This window comes from Drosophila bipectinata, chromosome 3L, assembly GCF_030179905.1.
Source record: "Drosophila bipectinata strain 14024-0381.07 chromosome 3L, DbipHiC1v2, whole genome shotgun sequence".
NCBI lineage: Eukaryota > Metazoa > Arthropoda > Insecta > Diptera > Drosophilidae > Drosophila > Drosophila bipectinata.
In genome coordinates this window covers 4,251,613-4,274,278 of record NC_091738.1, presented here as the reverse complement: position 1 = coordinate 4,274,278, position 22,666 = coordinate 4,251,613, and the positions used below count along the sequence as shown (strand labels likewise).

Below are 22,666 nucleotides of genomic sequence, written 5' to 3'. Positions count from 1 at the left end.
CTGCATCAAAATCTGGGAGAGAATTATTTTTTAGATTTTTTGTTAAATTTCCTGGGGGATCCCCTTCAAAAATGATGGAAATGCATGGACGGCCAATATGAGCCATGGCGAAGCCCATATCTTGGCCAATATCCATCCGATTCTTAAGCGGGATACCTTAAACGATTTGTAGATCGATTTGCTATCAATCTGCATCAAAATCTGGGAGAAAATTATATTTTAGATTTTTTGTCAAATTTCCTGGGGGATCCCCTTCAAAAATGATGGAAATGCATGGAGGGCCAATATGAGCCATGGCGAAGCCCATATCTTGGCCAATATCCATCCGATTCTTAAGCGGGATACCTTAAACGATTTGTAGTCCGATTTTCTGTCAAACTGCATCAAAATCTGGGAGAAAATTATTTTTTAGATTTTTTGTTAAATTTCCTGGGGGATCCCCTTCAAAAATGATGGAAATGCATGGAGGGCCAATATGAGCCATGGCGAAGCCCATATCTTGGCCAATATCCATCCGATTCTTAAGCGGGATACCTTTAACGATTTGTAGTTCGATTTTCTGTCAAACTGCATCAAAATCTGGGAGAAAATTATTTTTTAGATTTTTTGTTAAATTTCCTAAGGGATCCCCTTCAAAAATGATGGAAATGCATGGAGGGCCAATATGAGCCATGGCGAAGCCCATATCTTGGCCAATATCCATCCGATTCTTAAGCGGGATACCTTAAACGATTTGTAGTCCGATTTTCTGTCAAACTGCATCAAAATCTGGGAGAAAATTATTTTTTAGATTTTTTGTTAAATTTCCTGGGGGATCCCCTTCAAAAATGATGGAAATGCATGGAGGGCCAATATGAGCCATGGCGAAGCCCATATCTTGGCCAATATCCATCCGATTCTTAAGCGGGATACCTTAAACGATTTGTAGTCCGATTTTCTGTCAAACTGCATCAAAATCTGGGAGAGAATTATTTTTTAGATTTTTTGTTAAATTTCCTAAGGGATCCCCTTCAAAAATGATGGAAATGCATGGAGGGCCAATATGAGCCATGGCGAAGCCCATATCTTGGCCAATATCCATCCGATTCTTAAGCGGGATACCTTAAACGATTTGTAGTTCGATTTTCTGTCAAACTGCATCAAAATCTGGGAGAAAATTATTTTTTAGATTTTTTGTTAAATTTCCTAAGGGATCCCCTTCAAAAATGATGGAAATGCATGGAGGGCCAATATGAGCCATGGCGAAGCCCATATCTTGGCCAATATCCATCCGATTCTTAAGCGGGATACCTTAAACGATTTGTAGATCGATTTGCTATCAATCTGCATCAAAATCTGGGAGAAAATTATATTTTAGATTTTTTGTCAAATTTCCTGGGGGATCCCCTTCAAAAATGATGGAAATGCATGGAGGGCCAATATGAGCCATGGCGAAGCCCATATCTTGGCCAATATCCATCCGATTCTTAAGCGGGATACCTTAAACGATTTGTAGTTCGATTTTCTGTCAAACTGCATCAAAATCTGGGAGAAAATTATATTTTAGATTTTTTGTCAAATTTCCTGGGGGATCCCCTTCAAAAATAATGGAAATGCATGGAGGGCCAATATGAGCCATGGCGAAGCCCATATCTTGGCCAATATCCATCCGATTCTTAAGCGGGATACCTTAAACGATTTGTAGTCCGATTTTCTGTCAAACTGCATCAAAATCTGGGAGAAAATTATTTTTTAGATTTTTTGTTAAATTTCCTGGGGGATCCCCTTCAAAAATGATGGAAATGCATGGAGGGCCAATATGAGCCATGGCGAAGCCCATATCTTGGCCAATATCCATCCGATTCTTAAGCGGGATACCTTTAACGATTTGTAGTTCGATTTTCTGTCAAACTGCATCAAAATCTGGGAGAAAATTATTTTTTAGATTTTTTGTTAAATTTCCTAAGGGATCCCCTTCAAAAATGATGGAAATGCATGGAGGGCCAATATGAGCCATGGCGAAGCCCATATCTTGGCCAATATCCATCCGATTCTTAAGCGGGATACCTTAAACGATTTGTAGTCCGATTTTCTGTCAAACTGCATCAAAATCTGGGAGAAAATTATTTTTTAGATTTTTTGTTAAATTTCCTGGGGGATCCCCTTCAAAAATGATGGAAATGCATGGAGGGCCAATATGAGCCATGGCGAAGCCCATATCTTGGCCAATATCCATCCGATTCTTAAGCGGGATACCTTAAACGATTTGTAGTCCGATTTTCTGTCAAACTGCATCAAAATCTGGGAGAGAATTATTTTTTAGATTTTTTGTTAAATTTCCTAAGGGATCCCCTTCAAAAATGATGGAAATGCATGGAGGGCCAATATGAGCCATGGCGAAGCCCATATCTTGGCCAATATCCATCCGATTCTTAAGCGGGATACCTTAAACGATTTGTAGTCCGATTTTCTGTCAAACTGCATCAAAATCTGGGAGAGAATTATTTTTTAGATTTTTTGTTAAATTTCCTAAGGGATCCCCTTCAAAAATGATGGAAATGCATGGAGGGCCAATATGAGCCATGGCGAAGCCCATATCTTGGCCAATATCCATCCGATTCTTAAGCGGGATACCTTAAACGATTTGTAGATCGATTTGCTATCAATCTGCATCAAAATCTGGGAGAAAATTATATTTTAGATTTTTTGTCAAATTTCCTGGGGGATCCCCTTCAAAAATGATGGAAATGCATGGAGGGCCAATATGAGCCATGGCGAAGCCCATATCTTGGCCAATATCCATCCGATTCTTAAGCGGGATACCTTAAACGATTTGTAGTCCGATTTTCTGTCAAACTGCATCAAAATCTGGGAGAAAATTATTTTTTAGATTTTTTGTTAAATTTCCTGGGGGATCCCCTTCAAAAATGATGGAAATGCATGGAGGGCCAATATGAGCCATGGCGAAGCCCATATCTTGGCCAATATCCATCCGATTCTTAAGCGGGATACCTTTAACGATTTGTAGTTCGATTTTCTGTCAAACTGCATCAAAATCTGGGAGAAAATTATTTTTTAGATTTTTTGTTAAATTTCCTGGGGGATCCCCTTCAAAAATGATGGAAATGCATGGAGGGCCAATATGAGCCATGGCGAAGCCCATATCTTGGCCAATATCCATCCGATTCTTAAGCGGGATACCTTAAACGATTTGTAGTCCGATTTTCTGTCAAACTGCATCAAAATCTGGGAGAAAATTATTTTTTAGATTTTTTGTTAAATTTCCTGGGGGATCCCCTTCAAAAATGATGGAAATGCATGGAGGGCCAATATGAGCCATGGCGAAGCCCATATCTTGGCCAATATCCATCCGATTCTTAAGCGGGATACCTTTAACGATTTGTAGTCCGATTTTCTGTCAAACTGCATCAAAATCTGGGAGAAAATTATTTTTTAGATTTTTTGTTAAATTTCCTGGGGGATCCCCTTCAAAAATGATGGAAATGCATGGAGGGCCAATATGAGCCATGGCGAAGCCCATATCTTGGCCAATATCCATCCGATTCTTAAGCGGGATACCTTAAACGATTTGTAGTCCGATTTTCTGTCAAACTGCATCAAAATCTGGGAGAAAATTATTTTTTAGATTTTTTGTTAAATTTCCTGGGGGATCCCCTTCAAAAATGATGGAAATGCATGGAGGGCCAATATGAGCCATGGCGAAGCCCATATCTTGGCCAATATCCATCCGATTCTTAAGCGGGATACCTTAAACGATTTGTAGTCCGATTTTCTGTCAAACTGCATCAAAATCTGGGAGAGAATTATTTTTTAGATTTTTTGTTAAATTTCCTAAGGGATCCCCTTCAAAAATGATGGAAATGCATGGAGGGCCAATATGAGCCATGGCGAAGCCCATATCTTGGCCAATATCCATCCGATTCTTAAGCGGGATACCTTAAACGATTTGTAGTTCGATTTTCTGTCAAACTGCATCAAAATCTGGGAGAAAATTATTTTTTAGATTTTTTGTTAAATTTCCTAAGGGATCCCCTTCAAAAATGATGGAAATGCATGGAGGGCCAATATGAGCCATGGCGAAGCCCATATCTTGGCCAATATCCATCCGATTCTTAAGCGGGATACCTTAAACGATTTGTAGATCGATTTGCTATCAATCTGCATCAAAATCTGGGAGAAAATTATATTTTAGATTTTTTGTCAAATTTCCTGGGGGATCCCCTTCAAAAATGATGGAAATGCATGGAGGGCCAATATGAGCCATGGCGAAGCCCATATCTTGGCCAATATCCATCCGATTCTTAAGCGGGGTAGTCCGATTTTCTGTCAAACTGCATCAAAATCTGGGAGAAAATTATTTTTTAGATTTTTTGTTAAATTTCCTGGGGGATCCCCTTCAAAAATGATGGAAATGCATGGAGGGCCAATATGAGCCATGGCGAAGCCCATATCTTGGCCAATATCCATCCGATTCTTAAGCGGGATACCTTAAACGATTTGTAGTTCGATTTTCTGTCAAACTGCATCAAAATCTGGGAGAAAATTATTTTTTAGATTTTTTGTTAAATTTCCTAAGGGATCCCCTTCCAACTAAAATAAATAATACAAATAAATTAAATGAATAAAATAAAGTATTTTCAAATGAAAATGAAATAAAATAAAAAATATAGCTTTAAAATAAATAAGTGATGTTCTCGCTTTGAAATGCGAGGTCGGAATGAACTACGAACGTCAATGTTACAAGATCCTTACATTTAAAATGAATTTAAAAATATCCAAAGCCTACTTATAAGTATTGTTACTCTCATATGGCAAATATTTTTATTGATTTTGTTATTATATGCTAAAACACAAATATAAAAATTTTTTAAACTTTTCTCATGGCTGATAATAAAAAAGAATTTAATGAAAATTTTTTTTACATTATAATAGTTGCAAAGAATTTTATTTTTAAACTATATCCATTTTCCCGCTCAAAGTGCTGATTTTAAATCGTCAGCTTTTTCTCTAAAAAATACCAAAAAAATTAAAATACGGCCACTTTGATGCCGTAGTAGTTGGCCACATTCGACCCTCATTGGTATTTTTATTGGTCGAGCTGCGGTCACACTGGTGCCCATCTCTATCAACATCCCTTCGGCTTAGCTTTGGTTTTTCACAAATTGTTTTTTTTTATGATGGCATAAAAACTGCTCCTGTACATGAGGTATATGAAACTGCTGAGGTGGTGCACCGTTGCAACAGACCGCCGCCCCCGGCCCCCTTCAACCGATAGAACCAGTCAACGGGGGAAAGCGCACCGAGGAGAACGAGAAGGAAAAGCAAGAGGAAAACCAACGCGGCGCCGCCATTGAGAAAGAAAAAGCGTGTGTCCGCTCCCCACAACAAAAACTACAAGCAAAATATTCGATAGGAAGGAAACAAAGGCGAAACAAAGCTGGAAAATGTCGCAGCCAGTTGAAGGAGCGGGTTCTCTAGAGCCCAAGGCCGAGTCGTCAGTGGATCATGTGAGACAGCCCCTGGAGGAAGATAACAACAGCCTGGAACCTGGCGAAGTAGTGACCCCACCCCACCAGCAACACCCCCACCATCCAGCCAAGCAGCTTGTGGCCAAGGATCTGGCCAACAAAAACCTACGCAAGTTGACCCAATTAGATCCGGACGGCAAGTGGCTTGAGAATGGTTTGCTGGAGACGTCCAAGAGTCAGATTAATGACGCTGATGACAGCGAGGGACTTTATTCCGATACCGATTCGTCTGGTGAAGAGCAGAAGACCGAAGTGGAGGACGTGCAGCAGGCTAGAAAGGAAAAGAAGGCTGAAGCTGCTGCCGCTGCCCTGCCACAGCCTCCGCCCACTCCATTTCTGGGCATAAGCCCTCTTAGATTTCACATGCGACCACCATGCTACGACTTTCCGCGCATGGGATTTATGCCCCGAATGGGAAGGGGTGGACCTCGCGGTATGAGACCGCATTTTTTCGGACGCCCGCCCGCTCCAAACCGAATGGTATCCCCTCTGGATCCTCAAGGACCTGCCGGTCCCAAACGACCGCAATCGGATACGGTGTAAGTACTTCATATAGACATGTGGGAAATAGTATATATATTCATTTGACCCATTTTAGGTGGACGACGTTGCAGCCCTCTATTCCCTACGTGTTCAACCTGATTTCCGAATGCGATAACTTCAAGCACAAGGACTGCAAGCATACTGCCCCAACCAAACCCAAAGAACCCGCCAACGATGTCAAGGATAAACCTGCCGAGCAGTCGCTAGACAAGGACGAGAAGCGCAGTAGGGGAAAGACCAGGGAGAGATCCAAAGGGAGGGCCGACAAGAAGAAAACGAAAGAAAAGTCCAAGGAAAAGGATCGCAAAGGTAAAACGAGGGACAAATCCAATGATAAGGGCGAAGTGAGGGGGAAAACGAGAGAGCGTTCACCAGGGAAGAAGCTCCCTAAAAATAAAACAAAGGAGAGCTTTAAGGAAAAGGATTCAATTCAAGGTACATTTTCAGACAAGCCGGAGAAAAGCCAAGAACGCGGAAAAACTCAAGAAAGATCGAGGGAGGAGGATCATAACCCGAAAGAAATTCGCCATAAATCAAGAGGACGAAGCCGCACTAGAGGAAAGTCAAGGGAAAGATCCAAGGGTAAGGAGCACGACCCTGCGGTACGAACGCCAGAAAGAATTACAAGCAGAGGGAAAACGAGGGATCGCTCAAGGGAACAGCATCAGCTCCCAGGAAAAACATCCGTTCCAGCCGGCTCAAATGAAAGAGGTAAAACTAGAGAACGCTCCAAAGAGAAGGATCCAGCTCGAGGAAAAACCAGGGAACGATCACCGGAAAGAAACCTAGCCAGAGGAAAAACGATGGAGAGGCCAACAGAAAAGGATCAAGCGAGAGGGAAAACAAGAGAACGTTCCAAAGAGCCAGAGCTAGAAAAACGAGGAAATATGTTTCCCAATTTCCACGAAAGAGGAAAGACAAGGGAGCGGTCCAGGGAGCCGAATAGGATGCGGGGAAAAACCAGAGAGAGATCCAGATCTAAGCCAAGGGAAAAATCTGGAGATCGACCTAAGGAAAGTGTTGGGAATCAATCGAATGATAAGTCACGAGACAAATCGAACGAAAAACGAAGGGATAAATCAAACGATAAGTTGAACGAAAAACCTAGAGAACGCTCCATAGAGAAGCACCGAGAAAGATCCAAACAGGAGTTGGGAGAAAAGCTGAATGACACTACGGTGCAGGGATCTAAGGGACAGGGACACAACACATCCAAAGATTCAGTGGAAATACAAAAGGATAAGTCCAGGGATAGTTCCAAGGACAGTCAGAGGGAACGAAATAGAACTCGAGAACGTTCCACAGAGAAATCAAAGAGGTATTCTGGAGAGAAGGGCAGCGAAAGATCTCTAGACAAGCCCAGAGGGCGATCACGAGACAAATCTCCAACAAGAAACCCCAAAGCACAAGATCATTCAAGGGAAGATCATTTTAGATCTAGAGGACCGGATCGAGATCGATTTCTACCAAGGGAAGGCCATCCAGGCACTCCCCGAGCAAACATGTTCCGAAGAGAAGCCACCCCGCACGATTCGTTCCACGAAAAATCTCTAAAAAGGGATACGAAAACCAGGACCGATCACAGAAATCGAAGCAGGAGCCGAACCCGTTGGGGAAGCAGAGAAGGAACTCCAGCGATGACACCTCCACCGGAACAACTGCCACAGACACACGATAATGAATCCACAAAGGCCAAGGTCTTCGATATATTCGCCGACTCACCGCCAAGATCCAACACTGCCGTGGTAGCTTCAGCTGCAAGTATTGAGAGAAGCACCACACCGCCCCTGAAGGCATCTCTGGATATCCCAAAGCCCCTGCTCAAGGCCAGCGAGATTCACAGTCGGATTGGAGCCTTGCTGGAGGACAATGATTTGCACCTGGATGCCTTGCTGGCCACCAAGGAGCAGTTACTCCGACGAACTAACGAGTACAAAGAGAAAAAGGAGTCTAAGCTGGAGTCTCAGTCGAATATGAATGATAAAAGGTCTGGATCGAGGGCCCAACATCACAGTCGAGAATCACGGCACACGAATACTTTTAAGCGTCAATCAGTATTAAGCGACAGGCGGCGTCAAAGGAATGGCAGCCAGTCCACCGAGGAGGAGAACTGGGACGACGACTTGGAGCCCGCCCCCAGCCAGTTCAAGGATGTCACCATTAAGGTCGAAAAAGATCTGACACCACAGGCGCAGGTTACCAGCAATGGCTCCAACTTGCGGAGCGTCAAGGTGGAGAGAAGTAACACGCCACACAAGGATCTGCACGACCGGGAGATTCTATTGAGGAATGGAGCTGTGGCAGCCAATGCACCGCCCCCCTCGAAGGAGCAAGAGAGTCCGGATACGGATGACTACATTGACAACTGGGAGAACGACGATTCTATGGCCAGTTTTCCCAAGAACGCTCCTCGTGCCACTCCCACGTCCCACGCTCGGAATCCGTTTTCCTCGCTGAACAGTACTCCCCTGCCGCAGGAGACTGGTCACCTCAATGTGGACGACGACGATTCTAATGCTCTGTGGAACGCCAATAGCACGCCTCCTCCTCGCTCCAAAAACACACCCCTGCCCAACAGTAATATCCACGAGATGTACGACAAGTTCATGAACAGCATCCAGATGACGAACGTGGAGGAAGATGACACCTCCAAGGTTACTTCCTTTAGCGATGGAAGCTCCTCCGGCTCGGACAGTTCCACAACGAGTAGCAGCAGTAGCGATTCCGAGGAAGAAAGCAGTTCAGCTGAGGAGGAGGGTCCACACTCCTCCGACGAGGAAAACGGTTCCAATGCAGCCAACTCCAAGACCAACTCGGATGAGCAGCCTGGCAAAGATCAGCAGCAGAAGAAGAATAGCGTTAGCAAGGATCTTCGGAAACTCAAGAGTCTGGAAGACAACCTGGCCAGGATTCAGATGATGCGGGAAAACTACGATGCTGGCGACGAAATATCCGAGGAGCTGCTCAAAATGGAATCTTTGTTTCTGATGCAGCGCAATGCCATCATGGACAAGTATCGTAAACACGAACTGAAAGCCAGTGGAGAAGAAAACCAAACCGCACCGGAGGATCTAGAAAAGCTTTCGAGTTCGACCCATCCACCAGCGGAAGTTCAAAGTTCACCAACTCCTGTGAACAACATTTTCGATGCCAACAGGGAAGCCATAAAGCTGACCATTTCCCCGCTGAAGCTAACCCGGAAATCCGCGATTCTCGACAAGGATGATGCGGAGCAACCGCCTCCGTCGAAGCTGTCTCAGGAGCCAGCCAAGAAACCACCCAAGGAAATTGCTATCGTAAAGCCCACGATTGTGGAATCTCGGTCGAAGCCGAGGCTGAGGAGTCCTCCGCCGCCAGGAAGGAATCGCCGACTGCCGAGGGACAGATCAAGGTCACGTTCCATCTCCAGAAATCGTTCCCGCCACCGCAGTCTACGTGCCAGCAGAGGCAAGGATGGTTCGCGTTCTCCTAGTCCGCGACGCTGGCGACCTCCATCCCCGAAAAGAGGTTTCCGGTTTGGCAAGAAAAGTGGGATGGGGTCCATGGGCCGAAGTCACAGTCGAAGCATGAGCAGGAGTCGAACGCGAAGCAGAAGCCCGGGTAGGCGAAGACGCCCGCCTGGATTTATGGGGAACCGATGGCGAGGCTCACTCTCACCGGGACCACAAAAGTTAGCCGGCCCGCGGTCACCGCCTCCTCAAAGGCTGCGACGATCCCTAAGCCGCGAACGGGACAGAGACCGAGATCGGGATCGGGATCGCGAACGCTTCTCCCGTTCGCCGTTGCCATTCAAGCCACCTTCACCACCCATGCGACGCAGTTGGTCGAACTCCCATTCCCGCTCGCCGACCCGCCGAAGATCTCTTTCCAGGACAAGATCGCGTTCTCCCCGCTGCCGTTCCCGCTCGCCTTACGATGAAAGACAAAGTTTCATGGAATACTTTGACGAGAATCCGGGCATGGAGGCGGCCGCTTACTTCTACAACATGTCGCTTCTGCAGCAGGAACACCAGGACCCCACCGGCGAAAGCTACGATGCTTATGCTGCCTACATGGACTCGGCCTACAACATGGAACAGGCCTATGCCCAGTACGGAGATGGCTATGGACTTTCCAACGAATATGGTGACTATCTTGGAGGAATGGAGGGGGTTTCGTCGCCGCAGCTCGCGGGATCAGTGCTTAGAGAGCTGCCAATGGCCCCAGTACCTGGAGCTTCTGTGGTGGTGCAAAAGGGTAATGTTTTGGAGATCGTTCCATCGAGTAATGAGCCAGATGCAGTTCCCCAACCAGCTGCAATAGAGCAGCCACCCGAGGATAGGTAAGCCTTTGAAATACTATTATGTTTTCTTCAACTAATCCCATGACCAATCCCCAGCAAACCAAAGCGGAAGCGTGTCAACTTTGTGGACAACGTCCTGCCCAACTACGAGAGTGATAGCGAGGATCGTGCTGTGGTTAGATGCGCCGTGGAGCGGGCACTGCGTCAATACCAGGAGCGACGGGCGCAGGCTGCTGCCAAGTTGCAGCAGGTTCGGGATGAGCTCCTGGCCCTGCCGCCGCCGCCACCTCCTTTGACGCCCAAGCCCCCGAACTTGGAGAAACCCGTTTTGGTGCAAAAGAAGCCCAGATTCCGTTACTTCCACTTTGATCCCGTGAAAGGGGTGATTGTGAAGTCACACACACGTCTGCTCCGACCTCTATCCCGCCCTCCGTTCGATCCGAAGCAGTTCGCCATGCTGATGAAATCGGGACGATTGCCACCCATGCTGCCCGCCTTCTTCAGACACCGGCCGCCACCGATTCCTGCGAATGTTGATCCCGTGACGAGGGCGGCCATGTTGAAGGACTTCTTTACGAAACATCCACCGCCCCCGTTGCAGATGCACATGCCCCCCATGCCCCTGCCCCCCGACGGATTGCCCTTCTTCGTAAGTGGACCGCCGCCCATGGCAGCCAGAGGGCCGGAATCTTCACCCATTCCCGTGATAGTGCCACCACAGCCTATTCCTGTGCTGGGCTATCAGGGCTACCCGCAGCCCCGTGGTATGGTCTCGTCGCCCGGCCCCTTGCCAGTACCCGTTCCAGCTCCAGTAACACCGAATCTGAGGCCTGTGCCGGCGCCTGTCCCAGCAGCCCACACATCGCCGCCATCGACGTACTTCAGTCCCCCGCCACTGCCCGAGCTGCCACCGCTACCCACTCTACCCAGCTTAACCTCATCCTTCACTGTCAATTCAGTGCCAACTATCACACAAATAATGCCTGTGGATATCCTGCAACGAATAGGACCGCTGCCCAAAACTTTGGACGTGGACGATGTGGGAACGTCGATAGAGGAAACCAGCAATGACTTCCATACGGAGGAACCAACTGCTCCCGTAGAGCAACCAGTGGTGGAAGCCAAGCCACAGCTTCTGGTGGAAACCCAATAGCATCCGATATAGATATAGATTTTATTATAGGATAGTTTTCCACCTTTTAGAAAATTCTTTTAGGACATAAGCATAATTTTTGTATACTGCTCGGTTTTTCCTTTATTTATATTTCTCGATTTTTCATTTGACCATTTTTGTGAACAAATCGCATTTATTAATAAAACAAGTCTTTAGTTTAGTTAAGGTCTAAATAGTAAGTCCATGCATGGTTCGACTTGGACCTTAGTCCATTGATTTCTACAAGAAAATAAAAATGTAAATAGTTCGATTCGCTTAAGGATAATACACGGATTAACATACATTAAACATTAACTGAGTCATTTATATCTAAAATTATTAACTAAATGGATCGACTGTGCAAATATGTGTAGATGAGATGTTTTCAGAGCGGACTTGTGTGAATGTTTCAATTCAAAATAACAAAATACAGTAAGTAGATTGTCAAATAAACTAATTTGAAATCAATTTTAAAAGGTTTTTAGTTTCTAACCTTATCTCTAATAAAAAGGTTTAAAAATAACTCTTTTTTTCCGCCGCTAGTGGGATATCGATCATTCATTGAATGCAAAGTATATATCTTTTCTTATTCACTTGAAGGTCAAAGTTTTAATTACTTTAGTCTATATATTTATTTAAGCAGACTAAATTATTATTTACAAGGGTAGGAGGAGAGAGAGAAGTATCGTGGCTGCCGCAACGCCGATTTGTCTGGTAAGCTTTTTGGCTTGTTGGCCAAAATCAATTACCAAAAATTCCTACTGCCTAAACAAAAAAATTAATTGGCGATTTGTGCCTGGCTAGGCACTTTTTCTGGACGTCAGAACCAATGGGAAACAGCTGGCGGGCAGTGCCAAGCTTTCCGGGCTGACCTTAATCGTGGCCAGATCATGGCTGCTCACATTGTACCGCTGGAGGACGTTGGCCAGGATCAGGAAGCCGAATCCTCTCACCAGGTTCTGGCCTATGCACGTCCGTTTGCCGATGCTGAAGGGCAGAAAGTGTGGGATGTTCTTCCGCAACTGCCGTTTCTCCTTGTCGCTTTCGATCCCCGAATCCGAGTCCTTGGAGTGTCTCCTGTTCTTCTGGCTATGATCACTGACTTCCTCCAGGAATCTCTCTGGATTAAATTGCTTGGGGTTCTGCCAATACTTTTCGCTGGAGTTGAGCACGTAGTTGTTGATGAAGACGACGGTGCCTTTGGTTACTCCATAGCCGGAGACGACTGTATCCTCGGTGGCCACGTGGGGAACAATGGGCGAGGATGAATACCGAAGCACCTCAAAGATGGTGGCCATGGTGTAGGGCATGGCACTCATGTCGAGCAGATTTATGGGACGCTTCTCCTCGGCTGTGATGGCATCGATTTCCTCTTGAATTCTCCTTCCTATGTCCTGATCCTTGGCAACATAGGCTAGCACTAACATGACCAGATTTCCAACAGCCGAATGGCCACCGACGAAATCCTCCAGCATGAATATGATTGTGTTCCTGGAGACCTCCTTGTCCTCGATTAGGCTCTTTAGCAGGGCATCTGTGAAATCTCTATCGGGCTCGTCCAGGTCGATGTTGAGCTCCCGCTGGCAAATGATCCGATCCAGTATGAATTTCCTGATGGTCGTGGACCAGTTGGTGATCTTGTTCAAGTGCCCCTGATAGAAGGGCTGCAGCCAGGGCAGGAAATCCAGGGGATGTCCTTGATTTATTTCCCAAAATATCTCATCGAAGTACTTCACTATGACCTCGAATTCCGTGTCCTCGTAGTCGAACCTCAGGGAGCACATGTACTGACTGAACATATTCGCACAGGCCTTGAGGATAAATGACTTGATTTCGATGGGTTCGCCAGGAGTCATTTTGGACTCGAGCTCCCGGTTCCAGTGCTCCATCTCCTCGCAGCCGATCTGGGACATTTTCATGTAGAACGAGGAGGACTCCCGCGGCGAACAGTGTCGCCTGGCCAGGTTCCTCCGCTTCTGCTGGAGCTGCGACCAATCGCAGAGGGCCAGGGAATTGCTCCGCTCACCCCCGAACAGCTTGTGGTAGCGGAGGAAGTCCGGGCGACCGCTTATTACCTTGCCGTTTTGATTCAGCACCTCGCGGATCAGCTCCAGATTGTTCACCACCAGACAGCGGGTGTGTCCGAAGGTCAGGGAGTAAATATCCCCATACTCCCGAGCCAGTTCTGTGAATCCCGCAAAGGGATTGTCCCTGTAGCGATCCAGCAGATGAAGGTTTCCTATAATCGGCCATGGTCGAGGGCCTGGGGCTTGCTTGAATTTCTCAGGGACTGAACCGTTTCCGGGATTTGCATTTCCGTTCCTAATGGACTGTCTAACTCGACGCTTGGTACCGCACACGATCCGGACGTAGGACGTAATCACAACACTCAGTAAGATAACCAGAGCCGATGAAGCCAAAAGTGCCAACATATTCGCGTAGAGGTTGAAACCAGACTGACGACGGTCAGCGAAATGGATCGACCAGGTAAGCAACTTGCAGTGGTCAGCAGAATCGACACGGTTCAGGTAAATTACAAGTCAGGCTTTTTCCAGTGCCTTCGGGAAATGTGGGTGAGAGGCCAGGTACACATATATACTTGGGGTGTCGTGTGCCTGCCTACCTGGTCATGTGTCTCCTCGAAGGCTAATTGTTATCTCATTACACTGGACAACATGAATCATCAGGATCGAACTAATAGGAGTTTGGAAGTCCATAACCACGTAAATACATTGTCTTTCTTCTACCAATATTATGTTTTTTTTTTTATTTAACGATCTATTTACATTAGCGTACAGTTTCCCCATTAGTTTCACTGACTTTCCCTAGGGGCTAATCCTAAACTACTGGTTATACTTTGAGTATTCCATAATGAGACTTTATTTAAGCTAATCGTCCAGTTTATCCTTGGCAAAGGGTCCAATGTTGGCGGCGTGGGCCATCATGGCGGGGATGCTGCTCTGCTCGAAGTTTCCGGTGAACAGATGCTCGAAGGGACCCGATGCAAAAACGCCCACATCCTCGGCTCCGTGGGTCTCGCTGCTCAGGGGAACTGTGGCCTGGAACTCGAACTCCGGGTTGGTGGTGTCCACGTGCGAGAGATCTACGCGGCCGCTGGCAGAGCTGAAAGTATCGGCGAAACCAGGTCCATTGGCATAGGAGAGAATGGTGAAGGGCAGCTCGTCATCCGCCAAGTTGGGAGCCAGGGAGAGGATGTTCTGCCGACGGTACTAAAAGGGAAAGGTTTAGTAAAATGGATTACAAAAGTTGAGTTTAATAACTCACCGGATATCCATTAATGGACATAGTGTGCGAGTGATCCGAGGTCACCACGATAAGAGTGTCCTCCACGTCGGTCATTTTCCTGGCCATTTCTATGGCGGCAGCGAACTCCTGGGTATCCTCCAGAGCCTTCTTGGCCTGAGTGGCATGGTGGGCCATATCGATCCTGCCACTCTCCACAAACAGGAAATAGCCCTTGTCGTTCTTGCTCAGAAGATTGATGGCCGACGCGGTCATGTCGGACAGCGAGGGCTCGGCACTGTCCCAATGGGTCCTCTGGCGATCGCCATGGTAGGGCAGATGCGAGGTTTCGAAGAGTCCCAGGAGGTAATCGGTTTTGTTCAGATCCGTTTCCAGCAGGCCCTTCAGAGACCAGACATACTTGCCCTCAGCGCCCTGTTGCTTCTTGATGTCCTGCCAGTCCTGGATCAAGTCACGACCGTCCGTGCGGAGGCCCAAGACTCCGGTTTCATCGTGCTGGGCTTGGTCACGGAAGTAGGACCGGCCACCACCCATAATGACGCGCAGCTCCTGGCCCACAGGCCACTCCACCAACTGGCGGGCAATGTCTGTGTTTTCCTCGGCACTGCAGCCGGAGCTCACAATCTCACCATCGTGCTCCCAGTTACGGTCGGCGACGTGGGCATACACGCCAGCTGGCGAGGCATGGGTCACCCTAGCGGTGGTCACCAGACCAGCCCACTTGCCGGCCTCCTGAGCCCACTGGGCGATGCTCTGGACGTGGGTGCTATTCGTTGTGGCAGCCACGCAGTCGCCTCGCTGGACCTGGGCCGTCACGCCGATCGTGCCGTAGTTGGCCTTCACTCCGGTCAAATAGGCCGTGGCGGTGTTGGCCGAGTCCGGAGTGCGCTCGTTTACGGCGTAGGTCTTGGACAGGCCCAAGTAGGGGAACTTCTCGAAGGACACCTGCATGTTGCTGTCGCCCATGAAGGCGCGTGTGGCCGTAACCGTGTGCACGGACATGCCATCACCGAGGAACAAGATCACGTTCTTGGCCCGGTTCTCGTTAAGCTTCTTATACTTGGCCACCTTATCGGCCAAAATGGACTGGGCCTTATCATGCCAGAAACGTGTGTCCAGCTCCTCGTTGAGGGCCTCAAAGTCTCGTGATGAAATCAAACGTGGATGTTGAGCTGAAAACCAATCGGACTTTGGGTTAGCAACTGATTGTCGGAAAGGAAGAGTTCCAATAAAACATTCCTCCAAGACCATAAACTTATTATTCGGGTGGCCAATTCTGATATGATCTATAAATCCGTTTTAATTTTAGGTTTTTATGGTTTTCGTCGGCTGATTTCTTATCGTTGGGGAAATCGGCAACTATAATAAGATTACCCACACGTGTTATAAACGTTTTCATTCCTACTTATAATTTGTGATTTCATCATTAAAATTGGCTTTAGCTCTCAATGAGTTGTAGTTTATTTTATGGTGTTTTTTCAGGTTTAGGGCTTAATCTTTGAATACTTAAATAACCCTTAGCTTAGTAACAAAAGTGAGGGATTATGTTTAGAGTCTAATTACTTTTTAATGATCCAAGAAAGTATTCGTTTTTGTTTACTTGAAAAATATTTAGAAAGAGATTTGTAATATATTTCGTTATATATTAATTTTTCTTGTCTGCTAAAGGCCCTAATATATTTTAAATAAAGATTTATTAAATATATATTCGCAATTATTTAAAAACCACAGGACCTTTCCCCAAGTTCAGGTTTTGATTTACAAAGATTAAAATGCAGCATAATTTATAAAACTCTCAAACTGACGTACTGGTTTATAAATATATCAAGATTAGTTGGGTCTAATGAGCTGACAAGATTTGTGATAACGCATGGCTGCTTCCCATTGGCTGGAGATAAGCCGAAGCCTCCACAAATCGGATTCGATCGGGTGGCCACTTCGTTCTGATTAGCTACTCACCATTTTCCTGCTCGTCGGATAGGTCACCTCGCGCCTGAATAGCAAGGAGTGCCAATGAGCACAGAATTAGGCAACTCTTTCGCATCTTGGAGCGGCTTACTTGGAACTGACTAATGCTCGGAACGACAGTTGGCCACAGACTGGCCAATAGAGCCGGATCGGCCTGGTTATATAGCCTCCGACTCTTCCTGCTATATAGGTGGTTTCATACGCATTATATATGATTGTTATTGTGATTTGAGGTGAAATCTAGAGTGGCGATCGATTAATTATCTCGAGTGGCTTTCGGGCTTAGAACTTTGGAAACGTGAGTATCACGGTCTGGCCAAGGAGGTGTCGTAAATTACCCGACCACCGTCGACTGCACCCGATGGATTATAAAGGCCCGCATGTGACTCTGGAGTACAGTATTCACCTGGCTGGCACAGTGAAAGCATCACCCGAAAATGCTGAATTTGAAGTTCTGGATTGGGCTGGGTCTGGTAGCCGTCGCCTGGAGTGCGGCGGTGCCCGGCAAGGCGCCCGAGGACGAGGAGCGGATGCACCCGCATCTGCCGAGCAGTCCCCGGCTGCGGACGATATCTGGAGAGGAAACCCAAGAGTTCTGGCACTCCGCCAGCAAGAAGCTGATACGGGAGAAGCTGAATTACATAAGAAACACAAACAAGGCCAAGAACATCATTCTCTTCCTGGGCGATGGAATGGGACTGGCCACCCTGGCTGCTGCAAGGAGCTACATTGGAGGCGAGGAGATGAAGCTGTCCTTCGAGGAGTTCCCCTTCACCGGTCTCTCCAAGACCTACTCCGTGGACAAAATAGTGCCCGACAGTGCCTGCACATCCACCTCGTACTTGTGTGGCGTGAAAGCGAACTACGGAACCATCGGAGTGAATGCCCACGTGAAGCGCGGCGACTGCCTGGCCATGGCCAACGAGACCAACCACGTATTCTCTCTCGGTAAGTGGGCTATGGACGCCGGCAAAGCCGCAGGAATAGTGACCACCACCCGACTGACCCACGCATCGCCCTCCGGAGTCTATGCCCACGTTGCCGATCGCGAGTGGGAGAACAATGCTGTGCTGGAGGAAGCCTGCGGTGAGCTCTCTGAGGGTCTGCAGGACATAGCCGTCCAACTGATCCATGGAGAGGTGGGCAGCAAGCTGAAGGTCATGTTGGGAGGCGGCAAGAGGAGCTTCTACAGCCCGGAGCACTACGACAAGGGCCGACGCACGGATGGACGCAATCTGGTTGAGGAATTCGAGGCCTTGGATGCGGGGAACACCTTTGTGAAGACCCAGAAGAAACTGCTCAAGGTAAATGCCACCGAGACGGGTCGTCTGCTGGGCCTCTTCAGCAAGAGCCACATGCACTACCACATGGAGCAGTTGGCCGATCCCGACAACAATGAACCCACGCTGGAAGAGATGACCCAGAAGGCAATTGAAGTTCTGCAGACCGAGGAGAACGGGTACTTCCTGTTCGTGGAAGGTGGAAAGATTGATATCAGCCATCATGAAACCATGGCCAGGATCGCTCTGGACGAAACTGCGGAGCTGTCCAAGGCGGTGAAGAGAGCCCGTGAGATGACCAACCCTGAGGACACCCTCATCGTGGTCACCTCCGACCACTCGCACACCTTCAGCGTCGCTGGCTACCAGCCCCGAGGCAGCGATATCTTTGGACCCACCAAATCGAAGGCCAAGGATGGAAAACCCTACCTGGCCCTCACCTACGCCAATGGCAAGAGTTTCGAGGACTTCTACAACACGGAAACCCACCAGCGAGAGGATCCCACCAGCTTGCCCACCATCGGTGACTTTGATCAGCTCTTCCCGGCGATGGCACCCCTGGAATCGGAGACCCATGGCGGCGAGGATGTCGGAGTATTCGCCTCCGGTCCCTGGGCCCACCTCTTCACCGGAGTCTACGAGCAGAACACCATTCCCCACATAATGGCGTTTGCCGCTTGCGTCGGCGATGGACTCACCGCTTGCGATTAGGAAATCAGGAGTTGATTGACAGCTCGGAGGACTCTTAATTATCCAACCACTAGACGATGATATCTCACGTACGCTTTATCGTGTTAAATGAATACTCAACTAAATTGACAGGTGCGGACACATGCCCCTCCAGAAAAAGAAATTATTCGAGGGGCCAGGCCCACTCCACGGAAAAGGAGTGTGTTCCCTATCAAGAGCAGTGGTGTCACTTTTTTCTGAGCAAAAAAAGCTGGATCAATGAAAAAAAAAAGCTAAAAAAAGCGGAATACCAGAGAAAAAAAGTTAAGAAAAAAACTGATTTTTATAAGGCAATGTACTGCATGTTATTCACTAATAAGCCCTCAGTTCCACTTAACATAAAATATATGGGTAATTCTCTAACGGATATCATTACAAAGAAACCAAAAAAAAACAATAATGTACAAAAATTAAGATCTATATTATATTTAAGATGTCGTCAATATTATCATCATCATCAGTTGGATAAAATTTCTTGTCTACAATTGTAGATAGGCAGCTGGGGTGTATATTATAGTTAAAACAGCACATATTGTGTCGACGCAGCCCGTACCTTAAATTTTAAAATTTTAAATTAATTTATAATTTTAAGATACAAATTAAAATATGGACCTTATACTCAGTATAGCGTTTAACGTTTCAACGCTCATGCTATTTCGAATTTTCGTTTTTATTAAATGTACTTGGCTGAACACCCGCTCGACGTCGGCATTCGACCAAGGCAGAACTGCATTTGCAGAGCAACTGAAGCCAATTCCGGAAAACGGCAGTTTCCGCCAGAATCCCGATATCTAAGAACTTCAGCCCAGAACTTAACAGTATCATCGACATTTTCCCACTCTACCAGGGTTATGTCGTTGTACAGTCGTTCAATTTTATCTATATTAGGAGTACCAAAATACTCAAGGATTGGAGAGATTTGTTTCTTTTTGATTTTTAAAATATTTTCAACAGAGAATGCATCAAAAAGTCAGAATTTCCGCTGCCCGCTGTTTTCATATTTTTCCCGCAATCACGCTTCAAAAAAACCCAGATCTGACGGGAAAAAAGCGGAAATGACACCACTGATCAAGAGATCAATAGAAATACCAAAAAAATTACGCTTATGTCTGATAAGTAGCAGACGTTCATCTGATTAAAAACGATTAAATATAAACTTTAAAAATAAACTTAATTTTCGACTTTAGCTGACGGGTTGGGGGGATGGCGTGATATTCTATTATGAAATCAACCTTTGAAATCAATCCAATTTGGAGGAGGTTTCTCTTTTTAAAACAAAACAAAAATATTATTAGTGATATCTGGCTTTTGGCACTTCTTCGTTCTAATAAAAATCTGATAAAGATTTTTTAATGAATGAAAAACAAACATAGGTGACTTTCACTACTTCCAGAGGGCAGTCCAGTTTTGCTCTTTAAAATCTAATTCACCATAAATTGTTTTGGAATCAAGTCAATAAACTCATAAACTTTATTATTTATGCATTAGCTTGTATTTTTGCTTAGGTAGAAATTCAGTTGAAAAGGCCATTCAAACAAAGTGATTCCCACAATTTTATAAATAAATTTAGTCTGTTTTAAAATTTGAATTTTATCTAAAACATCTTTATCTAAATATCCTTATACTCTTTAATTTATTTTTAATCTTTTAACTATTAACTTTTAAGAACTACATTTTCTTTTACGAATTTCTAAAAAGTAACTGATGCTTTAAACAAACGTTTCCTTTCGTTTTTATTTATTCTTATAATAATGTTGGTCACGCCCCATTTATTTACTTTTTAAAAAAATATAAAATTTTTTACAGACTATCGCAAAATAAAATAAAAAGTCTATTTTACCTTCAGACTACCCTATAAGATTTTATTTGTTTTGATTTTGTCATTTCCGAGAAGCTCAATTATCACACTTGTGATAGGGGTCTTTCAATTTTATTTAAACAATAAAATAAGTATATTTCGTGGAAAAATATTCTCGAACTTTGATTTAAATGGTTTTAAGAGACATTTTTTTTACCATATCATGGTTAGGCAGAATTTCTCACACCGATAATTATTTTGGTAAATAAAACTCCTTATCATGGGGATTCTTAAGGGAATTCCCAAGATCATTGAAAGGTAAGGGAATTAAAAAATCGGAAACTGTGACGTATATAAAATGACAGGGGACATCTAAGCTGTCATCAATAAGTATTCTCTATAATTTATAGACTATAAGCTTTATATTTACGTCATATTTATGACGTAAAACATGGGAAAATATTTGCTTTGTTGCATACTTGTCAAAAAGCAGATAATTAAATTAGAGATTATTGTGTTTGACAGTAAAAAATAATCTCCTTTTCCTTTAGACATAATCAGTACTGTTTTGTTTATTATTATTCAACTAATTTATAATCTTTTCCTCAAATATAGACTGCATATTGGTTGGCACTTCGAGGCTGGACAAGATTGGAGTATTTTTCCTTTAGCTCAACCAGAGCCCGTTGAAAGCTCTCCACGCTGCTCTCCAGGTTGGGACTGTGCGCCTGCACAGAGGGTCCATTGGGTGGCAGAAGGACGTCCGAGGGCCGCTCTCCCAAAAGCAGAATCCTTCTCCAGTCACTCGCCTCGGATCCACCGCGCAAAAAGTCCTTGCGATTACCGACCGCAAATATGGTTTCCTCGACATTTTCGGGAAGCAGAGTGGGCTGCTGAGACCCCAGATCTCCGGTAGTGGGCTGAGTGGGTGCCACTTGAATGGCCGGTGGTGTGATCCCCGTAATGGATGCTGATGTTGGTTGTGGTGGAGGAATGGGCGCTGCAGCGGGAGCATTTACTGGCGAATCGAACAAATCAATTGGCAGATTCTGGGGACGGTCGATCTGCATCACCTGGCCATCTGGGGCGATATGGAAAAACTGGGCACGACCTGTTAATCCAGTTCCCGCTCCTCCGGGAATCACAATTATATTTCCCACGGCAGTAGTCAAAGCAGAGGCGCCTAAGCCTCCGGGAACGGCTTGCGAGGAGATGAAGGGAGGAATCGGTACTCCAGGTGGTGGGAAAGAACGAACGGGAGGAATGGCAGGGCATGGGAAGCAATATCCAGGGGGTCCCGGTGGACCAGGTAGACCTCTGGGTCCCGGAACAATAGGAAGATTCGGTGGAAAAGGTCCGGCTGGGGGATAGTACCCAGAACCGCTGCCCCAGTACCCAGAGCCACTGCCTGCTAGGCCAGCTGGAGGACCAGGTGGTCCTGGGGGTCCAGGAGGTCCTCGTTCACCCTTGGCGCCAGGATCACAAGCGCATTTCATCAATGTGGCTTCCACATGGAAGCAGAGTCCTAAAAAATAATATGTTTAAGGATAATTTCGTTCAGTTTCTTTAAAAAATAAAAACTTACCGAAAGCAAAGACAGCCAAAAGATAAAGATGAACCATGATGTTGTTGGAAAATGTGTTCCGAGCCGACTGAGCTGAGTCCAGAGATCCGTTACAGCTTTTATAAGCTGCCGAAAACCCCCAGAAAGTGGACAAGATTTTAATATGCATATAAAATAAACAAAATAATCTAAAAATCGAACCCAGAAAAACATTTCCCGCATCTCCATAACTGTTCTTGGTCCCCAATCGAAAGGGAAACGCTAAAGAGATCAAATGGAAAAGTGGCATTACGATGATAATTTATGCAAGAAGATATATAAATACAAGCAGTCATTAACAGCCGAGCCAAGCCCAAAAATGGGTCAGCAGGGTTCTCGGGTTCTTGGCCCAGAGTCTGCGGGAAGTGGCTTCAAAAATACATCAACTGTCAATCAAGCCATTAAACGCGATTAAATCGGGAAGTTTATGTTCTCCAAAGGTGGGCGATGCCTATCAAAATGACACCCGACTCAAACAGAGTCGATTGTTGGTCAATTATTTTCATCACTTTCACAAT

At 45.9% G+C, this 22,666-nt stretch overlaps 5 protein-coding genes across 5 annotated transcripts; 2 read left to right on the top strand and 3 right to left on the bottom strand.

Moving 5' to 3' along the window:
- The first annotated feature begins 5,089 nt into the window (after positions 1–5,089).
- l(3)psg2 (lethal (3) persistent salivary gland 2) lies at positions 5,090–11,815 on the top strand. The gene is made up of 3 exons (XM_017244995.3): positions 5,090–6,067; positions 6,127–10,392; positions 10,450–11,815. Exons 1-3 carry the CDS (start codon positions 5,445–5,447, stop codon positions 11,504–11,506), a joined length of 5,946 nt encoding a protein of 1,981 aa, XP_017100484.2. The 5' UTR covers positions 5,090–5,444; the 3' UTR covers positions 11,507–11,815.
- Positions 11,816–11,927: 112 nt separating this feature from the next.
- spo (spook) lies at positions 11,928–13,948 on the bottom strand. Its single transcript, XM_017244998.3, has one exon. The coding sequence runs from the start codon at positions 13,936–13,938 to the stop codon at positions 12,307–12,309; it is 1,632 nt and encodes a 543-aa protein (XP_017100487.2). The 5' UTR covers positions 13,939–13,948; the 3' UTR covers positions 11,928–12,306.
- Positions 13,949–14,362: 414 nt separating this feature from the next.
- Alp10 (Alkaline phosphatase 10) lies at positions 14,363–16,881 on the bottom strand. Its single transcript, XM_017244672.3, has 3 exons — positions 16,730–16,881; positions 14,792–15,942; positions 14,363–14,736 (listed from the first exon to the last, which is right to left on the bottom strand). Exons 1-3 carry the CDS (start codon positions 16,812–16,814, stop codon positions 14,395–14,397), a joined length of 1,578 nt encoding a protein of 525 aa, XP_017100161.2. The 5' UTR covers positions 16,815–16,881; the 3' UTR covers positions 14,363–14,394.
- A 270-nt stretch (positions 16,882–17,151) lies between these two features.
- Positions 17,152–18,942, top strand: Alp9 (Alkaline phosphatase 9). Its single transcript, XM_017244665.3, has one exon. It carries the CDS (start codon positions 17,176–17,178, stop codon positions 18,727–18,729), a length of 1,554 nt encoding a protein of 517 aa, XP_017100154.1. The 5' UTR covers positions 17,152–17,175; the 3' UTR covers positions 18,730–18,942.
- Positions 18,943–21,085: 2,143 nt separating this feature from the next.
- On the bottom strand, positions 21,086–22,167 carry LOC108127579 (collagen alpha-3(IX) chain). The gene is made up of 2 exons (XM_017244707.3): positions 22,131–22,167; positions 21,086–22,070 (listed from the first exon to the last, which is right to left on the bottom strand). Exons 1-2 carry the CDS (start codon positions 22,165–22,167, stop codon positions 21,151–21,153), a joined length of 957 nt encoding a protein of 318 aa, XP_017100196.3. The 3' UTR covers positions 21,086–21,150.
- Positions 22,168–22,666: the final 499 nt, after the last annotated feature.